Source organism: Macrosteles quadrilineatus, unplaced genomic scaffold, assembly GCF_028750875.1.
Source record: "Macrosteles quadrilineatus isolate MER2022 unplaced genomic scaffold, UCM_ALF_1.0 Scaffold_9__3_contigs__length_116548681, whole genome shotgun sequence".
Taxonomy (NCBI): Eukaryota; Metazoa; Arthropoda; class Insecta; order Hemiptera; family Cicadellidae; genus Macrosteles; species Macrosteles quadrilineatus.
Window position 1 is genome coordinate 13627894 of NW_026542602.1, and position 9186 is coordinate 13637079.

Here is a 9186-nt window from a genome sequence, read left to right on the forward strand (position 1 = left end):
CTCGTTTTAATGTAATGTTCTTTAGATGTAGATTTGTGTGCTATACTGTGTATATTTTATTCGTTGAAAGTTAAATATTTGTTTATCAAGTAATTTTTTTTGTACCAAACCCTTGCTGCATTCTTTAACATTAAGTATGAGACTAATGTGAATTCAGTATTATTAAGTTACCTTTTCCTTAGTATTTGTAGCATTATAAATCAAATAGGCAGGTCCTGCTCACAACTACTGAAAAAGCCCTTTTTCAGTAGACTTGGGTCCTGCTAGGAAAAATTGATGAGCCGAAATTCTTTTTTCCCCATCAAAGCATTTCTAGTGTTAGAGATTGTAAACAGTTTTTTTTTTTTACAAGGTCTGATGTGTGATGGATTTCTAAAATTCTGCCCACAGAGTCACCCCATTTATTTAGAACACATCTTATTTCAATTTAATCTCGAAGGGATTTAATCAATGGGGACATGGGAAGAGCTTCCACAAATTTGCTACCTACTACTAGTTATACAGTACCGGTACACAAATCAGAATATTATTCTCAAGGTAGGTAGCCTCCAAGATATGCAAGATATTCAAATCTATAAAAATGGTTAGAATGCCTGTAAAACTAGTTGTCACCACAACTATATGAAATTACTAATAATACAGGTATTTAAACCACTTATTTTTAATCAAAATATCAACAGCAATTGGTCTAACCCTAGGCCACAGTGAACTAGTAAAATACTAGCTAATTTTCGACTGCCTCCCAGCTTTATGAGTCACAACAATTTAGTTTATTTAGTATTGGATTTGACTATTAATACAACAACTAGACATTCCATCCCCATGTTAAAGTTGTCCAGGTTTTTAATGAAATTTGTCTTAGTTGATGTGAGCCACCTACAGATTGCGCTGATCTAAATTACTGATTTCTGCCACTTACATGATGGTTTTTACCAAGTCAAACTGATGGAATGACTTATTATGAGCTATAGCAACTGTTGTGACCCAGCAACTGTCAATAACGAAAAATAAGGTACAAAATAGAGTTTTAGACACTAGTGCAATATGTGACTGGCTCACACAACTACATTCTTTTTTTAGTAAAAACTTGGCGACAGCTGATCCATATAGATGGGATGTTTGACTATTAATACAACAACATATTAGTCAGTCACCACTTCCTGCCGATTCAATTCAATCCAGTCTGACTGAAGTACTAATAAACATTATCAGGTTACAGAGATGTCACTTCTGCTGAGTTTAGTCCAGCTGTGTCCGGTTAAAAGGTGACAGAATTAGAGGGTGTCTACTGTGTAGTAGCCTACCCACCTGATGAATCTATATATATAATTCCGTAAGTCAAATTTTTGTAAAGAAATTGTGAGTGACTAATTGGGCCGTAGAAGGATGGGAGGGGTCTTATTTTAAAGGTCTTGACGTCAATTTTGAGGGAAAACTATTCATTTTTCTTATTTTTTTACCATAAATTCGCAACAGAATAAAACTTTTCCCATTAAAACAACATGGGGTTTAATTTGTTTACATATTTTGAAATTAAAACAGCTGTGCCACAGATTTGAAAACAGTGATCAATACACGCATTTGGTTTACTTTTAGCCAGTCAACTATGAAATGTATACTATAATAAAACTGAAATATTGAAGATTAGTCGGAAAAACGTCTGCATTCTTTGTTTATATTTAAATCATATACTCAAGTTTCATTTTTTCATGCTTTTACGTTATTGTCGTGTTAAAGGAATAAACGACATAAAATAAATATTCTGTATAAATAATCAAAGAGTGGAAATTAAATCTAACTTCTGTTTTGTTTTTATTTTTAAATCATATGTTCAAGTTTATTTTAAATTATGTTGTTTTCTTTATATTTCTACACATTTTAAGGTTAAGGTTGTGTAAATATATACAACTAAAATAACCTATAAATGTTATTGGTTCTAAAATGGTGTATTTGCATTCCTTCGTAAGTAAATTTTTTTAGTGCAGTGAATATACAACGTAGAGTAATCATATTCGATCATACTTTTATAAAATCACCAGGGATTCAAGATATTTTGGTATGTAGGCTGCTGGATATATATTCTTTTCATTATAAGTACTGTAATTAATATGAACGCCAGGGGAATACCACAAAGGCGGGGAACTGTTCATAGGAATGACAGTGCGCGTAGGAGAGCAAGAGTAGATAATGACGAACTTAATCAAGATATGTTATAACCCCTTTTTAGGAGACCCATGGTAGACGAGAGAAATGTAAAGATCCATGATGCAGGATTATTGGACCAAGAGTGCATTCAATGTAGTGCTCTTCATTTTAGAGAAGAACTAACGAATAATCATTTTATGACATGTTGCCATAACGGACTTATTAACCTTCCTCAGTCAAAAACTAATGTAGAACTTAAAAGTTTGTTTGAAGAGAGCCCACAACTGTATAAATTCATTCGACAATGCAACAGTGCGATGGCTTTTGCTTATTTTTCAGCCAGTAAGAAAAATATTCCAGGAAAAGGACCATACTGATTCAAAATTCAAGGACAGATTTATCGTTCAATCTCAGATTTGCTGCCTCAACATGATGAAGACCCCGTGTATGGCCAATTGTACATTATCGACACATCAAACAGCAACAGAAATTCGTCAAAGGCGTCGAGAAAATAGTGACTTAAAACCTGAAATATTGTCAAAACTAGCTGAAATTCTATTAGAAAATCCATTTGCACAAATTTACAAAAGAGCTTCGGAAGAAATGGTTGTACAAGGTGACAGTGAATTAGAACTTAGGTTTGTAGACAGGATAAATATGGATCGTCGTAGGTATAATAAGCCTACTGCAGATGAAATTGCAGGCGTCTTCAATTCATCTGAAGGCGAACCTCCAATGAATTTTTAAAATTCCAAACAGGGAAGCTTTTATTTATCCTCATTAACCACAAGACCAAAGCTACCTTAGTAAACCAGTATTTATTCACAAACAATGATATGTTTGCTGCCTTTTCATGTTAAACCACTGGAGTGATTCAAATTATTTATTGAAAATGACATCAACAAAAGCAAACAAAGAAGAACAACAAACTGGTTTTTACACAAAAGATATGGTGTAGGGATGCCTATTCTGACACATAGATAATGTTATTCTGAGTTTGTTTAAATACCGGTATTGCAAAAAGTTGTTTTACATTTGAGCTTTTTAGGGACTTATGTCCCTACAAGCCACTAGTTCATTTACATTCCCATCAATAATCTATATGAAAATCCTACAGTTTTGTCTGTGCATTGTGTAGGGATATTATTTTGTTGGTCAAATTTATAGCGAACTGGATGTCATCTTTCTGCCTTCTGTTTGGGCCCTTGCTTCTTGCTTGAATATTGTTATGGCTTCCTTCTTTCAGGGTTTTCTGTTAGCTTAAGAACAACAGCTGTTGTCGGAATTTATATGATGCTGCTCTAAAGTCTTGAAGATTCAAAGGAAATTGCAATTTACACTAATTCTTTGAACGTACTTGTTTTTTTAGCAAATTTCCCATTTAGGAATTTTCTATTACCCTAGGTCTCAGGGCAAGACCTAGACTCAAGACCGATTTACATTTTTGTTTTGATGTCCCTAGATGCCAAAAACCCCATCCGGTTAAATTCATGTATAATAAATGTTACATAGTATATATTTATGTTCGTACGACAAGATTTTAATCCCGTTTAGTTTTAAGTCAGTGCCTTTGACTTATAGGATTATTTAGATCATAAAAATATATTCTTTAAGATGAATCACAATGTTACAAGTTTTGTTATGCTGGTTAACTAAACATTAGAAATGTTGCCACTTACCCATCGCCACAGAAAGAAATAGAGACTGATACAGGTATATTTGTGTAGAGTATTTATTTACCTGATTTAATTTGGAATCCTATGGAGATGAACTGGATGAGTTGTTCTCTGATAGTTTGCTCAGAAGTTGGATGGGAGTTGAAAGATGATTCTTGTTGCTTGTCTAGAAGAAAAAAACACGTTTAAGTGATAATTGTTTTATCTATTAGTATTAGAGCTATCCGCAGTACTATCCTGATAATTAGACAAATTCGTATATACCAAGGCAAAAATGTGGTTCGGATTCCACTATAAACTGTAGGTCCCTTAGTTGCCATTAGCTGTATGGGCTATTAATTAACAGCTGTGTCTGAGGAATATGTTGGCCTTAGTCACTAAGGCCCAGCGTGCACGGTGTGACTGTTTCAAGACTGTAAATAAAACATGTGTTTTATTTAGGATATTATATTATTATGATCAGATGTAAACAAATATTGTTATTAGTGTTAGAGACTTCTTACAAAAGACATGTTCAAATAAAATGTTACCAATTTAGATCATTCCTAAGTATTATTATCACGAGAAGTATAGACGGTCGTGATACATGGCGCAGTCTGATGTAAACCTACAGATCCAACAGGAAATTGAAGAGAACAGACTTCAAAGAAATCAAATCCATGTCAAGCCTCCAGACAATTTTTCCTTCAACCCCTATGATTGGAGTGCGTGGAAGAAACGCTTTGAAAGGTACAGGTCAGTCAGCGATCTACATAAAGCACCTGGGAAAAGGCAAGTTGACATTCTTTGCTACTGTATGGGGGATAAGGCTGAGGAAATATTTGATTCCTTTAATCTAAGCCCTGATGAGTTGGAAAATTATGAATTGATTATGGGAAAATTCGAAAACCATTTCGTTCCTAAAACAAACATAATTTATCAGCGTGCTAAATTTCTTAGACGAAAACAGGGATCCTCAGAGTCTGCTGAAAATTTCATCACAGACTTACATACTCTTGCAAAACCATGCAACTGGGGAGATTTAAGGGATGAAATGATTCTCATGCAACTTATCGTTGGAATGAATGATCAAAACCTTAGTGATCGCTTACAGTTACAAAGCTCACTAAAATTAGAAACTGCAGTTGATGCTCTTCGCAGTTCAGAGGCATTAGTTAGGCAAAAACTTGACCTAGCTGATCCCTCCGTTGATCGGGTAAAATTTACCACTCCTAAAAAGTCTTTTTGTAAGAAAACAGTTTCTAATAACCATGGAAAATACAATCCAGAAAACCTATGTAAATGGTGTGGGAATACTCCATCCCATCGCCGAGGCTTGTGTCCTGCCAAAAATGTTCGGTGTAACAACTGTAAAGCAAACGGTCACTTTGCTAAAGTTTGTTCTAAGCAAAAGGTTAATGAAGTCAGTAGTGAACCACAGTTTGTTAATCAATATTGTACAAATTCATCAAATTCTGAAGAATTCATAGGTAAAATTACTGAAAACAGTGCTCTAAACCCTGAATCTTGGGAAATTGACCTCAGGTTTAATGATTCTGACATTATTAAGTTTAAAATCGATACTGGAGCAGACGTTTCAGTTTTGCCAGCTAATATAAAGCTAAACAAAAAAGTTCCATTACAACATACGTGTAAAAGACTTTCAGGACCGGATGGGACTCAGTTAGCTGTACGAGGGATGGTAAATGTAAAGTTAGACTATAAGAACAAATCTTGTTTTGAGCATTTTTATGTAGCAGAAAAATGTAAAACACCACTCCTAGGTAAACCAGCCATTGAAAAACTAAACCTTCTACAAGTTGTCCGAAGTGTGTCTTCAACTTCGACGAACTGGTACGAAAAATATCCATCTCTTTTCAGTGGTTTAGGTAAAATGAACGGAGCTTATGAAATTGAGCTAAAAATGGGAGCAAAGCCATTCTCAATTACAGTGCCTCGACGAATACCTCTACCATTATGGTCAAAAACCAAGGAAGAGATTCAAAGAATGGTAAATATGGAGGTCATAACTCCAGTAGACCATGCTACACCTTGGTGTTCTCCGATGGTCGTCGTACCAAAGAAAGACAGCGGTAACGTCCGGATATGTGTTGATCTTTCGAAACTAAACCAAAGTGTTCGGCGCCAGTTACATCCAATTCCAGGGATAGAATACACAATAGCACAGATCAAAGGAGCTACTGTGTTCTCTAAACTAGACGCCAATCACGGGTTTTGGCAAATACCTTTGGAAGAAAAATCACAAGATCTCACCACTTTTTTGACACCTTGGGGACGATTTAAGTTCAAGGTCCTCCCCTTTGGCATTACATCAGCTCCGGAGTATTTCCAGAAACGCATCCATGCTGCTCTTGGTGATCAAAGAAATGTAAAAGCTTACATTGATGATATCCTAATATGGGGAAGCACACAAGCCGAGCATGACAAGGTTTTGGTGGAGGTTCTGGAAAAGCTTCAAAAGGAAGGCATTACCTTGAATAAAGAGAAAACAGTCTTTTCAAAGCCAAAAATTAAGTTCCTTGGCTTTGAACTGAGTGCTGATGGCATTTCTCTTGATCAGGAGAGAGTTAAGGCTATTTCTGAGATGGAGCCTCCAACTGATGTGAAAGGTGTACAAAGATATCTTGGAATGATCAATTTTAGTGGAAGATATATTCCAAATAGGTCTGAGATTTTGAAGCCTATTCACGAGCTACTCAACAAAAATAATGAATGGATATGGGACAAACCACAACAAAAAGCTTTTGATACTATCAAAAATCTTCTTACTATGGCTCCTCACTTAGCTTTCTATGACCCTAATCTTCAAACAATGATTTCATCTGATGCATCATCATTTGGTATCGGCGGAGTATTGTTGCAACGAGAAAAAAGTGGCACATTCAAACCAGTATGCTACATATCACGTTCTCTCACTGATACAGAAAGAAGATATTCCAACATAGAACGAGAAGCTCTGGGAATCGCCTGGGCATGTGACAAGTTGAAAGACTACATAGTTGGTAAGGACATAATAATCGAGACAGATCATAAACCACTTTTGAAGATTTTGACGTCAAAAAACTTAGATGAATTAACTCCACGTCTACAGAGAATAAGACTAAGAATGATGCGTTACTCATACAATCTTGTGTATACTCCTGGAAAACACCTAATAACAGCTGACTGTCTTTCACGTAACCCTCTAAAGGACACTGAAAACTATGACTTAGAGGAGGAACTCACTTACTACGTGAGACAAGTCATTTCCAATGTTCCAACTACTGATGAAAACATAAAGAAAATCCTACATTGTCAAAGACAAGATCCAATTTGTATGAAATTACGGAACTTAATCATTGATGGTTGGCCAGAAAAATCTGAAATTCCAGATCAATTAAAGACATTTTTCAACGTAAAGGAAGAACTTTCTGTTGCTGATGATCTTGTATTACGAGGAACAAGAATATATGTTCCAGAAGCATTGAGAGAAGAAATGCTAAAACGAATCCATGTAGGACACTTGGGAATAACAAAATGTAGACTCCGAGCCAGCAACAGTCTTTGGTGGCCAGGAATATCTCGTGAGATTGCAAAGATGGTTGAAAGTTGTCCACAATGTATTCAGCACAGGAAAAATAAAAACGAACCACTTATTCCAGCAGAGTTCCCTTCAAGACCTTGGCAGATTGCAGCAATGGATCTTTTCAAGTTAAGTGGTCAATGGTTCATCGTGTTAACAGATTGTTACTCACGATACTTTGAAATTGCAACCTTACGTTCTTTGACAAGTCTTCAAGTCATTGATAAATGTAAATCAGTATTTAGTCGTCATGGAATTCCAGAAGAAATCAGAACCGACAGCGGAACCCAATTCACCATGCGTCAAGGTTCGGAATTCCAGCAGTTTTCCAAAGACTACAATTTCAAGTTAAAGACAAGTAGCCCTCACTTCCATCAGAGTAATGGAGCTGCAGAGGCTGCAGTGAAGGTAGCAAAATGCATCCTAAAGAAAAATAAAGAAGACCCTTACCTGGCACTCTTATCATACCGTAACACTCCAATATCGAACGGGTTTAGCCCTGCACATCTACTAATGGGACGACGTTTACGAGACAACCTACCAGTTATGCCAGGACTTTTAACAGAAAAGCCAGATTTGAGTGACTTGAAACAAAGGGAGAGGAATTATAGAGAAAAGTACAAGAGAAATTATGACTCCAGGCATGGTGCCAAATCTCTTGGAAGTTTGAAATCTGGAGACAGCGTTTGGATATCTGACGTGGGAAAACCTGGAACGGTTGTAAAAACAGCAACTTAGCCACGATCATATATTGTCAGGACTGATACAAGAGACCTAAGAAGAAACCGTTTCCATCTTCTACCATTTCCCGATGACTTGAAAAGTACACCATCACGAGACAATGTGACAGAACAAAATTCAACAAGTGTCTGTACCAGAAGTCCAAAACCACAAGAGGACAACTCAAGTTACAAGACTAGACACGGACGTCAAGTACATCCTCCAAGGAGACTCGACCTTTAAGGAGGGGGATGTTTCAAGACTGTAAATAAAACATGTGTTTTATTTAGGATATTATATTATTATGATCAGATGTAAACAAATATTGTTATTAGTGTTAGAGACTTCTTACAAAAGACATGTTCAAATAAAATGTTACCAATTTAGATCATTCCTAAGTATTATTATCACGAGAAGTATAGACGGTCGTGATACAGTGACTGTTTTACAACTGTCGTTGCAAACCAGTTGCGCTTGCAACTGTTTTGTGACATCGGCAATGTATTGCAGTGGGGAGCCGCACACGACGCAACTGGTTGTATGCGATTTTCAAAAAAGTTTGAAACCAGTCACATGCAACGGTGGGCCCGACGTTGCAGTTGCGTTGCAGACTCCAGTTGCACGAGACCACGGGGTGTTTTGTGGTGTTTTGGTGGAAATTTGTTGATATTTTGACGGCCGTATAGTGTTTATCTCAAAATGAATGATCAAGAATTCAACTTGGAAGCTCGTTGGAGAAGTGGAGAAACATGAAGTTCTGTTCAACTACAAACTGCAAGGATATTCAAGGAAAGATTTGACTCATAAAGCATGGCAAGATGTGTCTGTTGAATTGGGTTTGCCAGGTAATGTTATAAATTAATTAATTAATTTATTTGTAAACTAATCAATTAATTAAATAATATAAATTTAATTTTACCATAACTCAGGTTTAACAACATAACCTCACAAACACTACATTACTGGTAATGACAGCCAACTCTTGAGGACTTTTTCATATTTACTACTACTTTGCTGTACTGTTCTCTAGCCGTGGGGTGAAGAAAAATATATTTCACCACACTGTAACATATTACCACTATT

At 36.1% G+C, this 9186-nt stretch overlaps 1 protein-coding gene across 1 annotated transcript; it reads left to right on the plus strand.

Annotated features, from left to right (window-relative positions):
- Nucleotides 1-5694: 5694 nt before the first annotated feature.
- Nucleotides 5695-8121, plus strand: LOC129003252 (uncharacterized protein K02A2.6-like). The gene has a single exon (XM_054431546.1). The coding sequence runs from the start codon at nucleotides 5695-5697 to the stop codon at nucleotides 8119-8121; it is 2427 nt and encodes an 808-aa protein (XP_054287521.1).
- The last annotated feature ends 1065 nt before the right edge of the window (nucleotides 8122-9186 follow it).

Coding starts and splice junctions, on each gene's coding strand:
- LOC129003252 (XM_054431546.1), top strand. CDS start 5,695: ATGAACGGAGCTTATGAAATTGAGCTAAAAATGGGAGCAAAGCCATTC.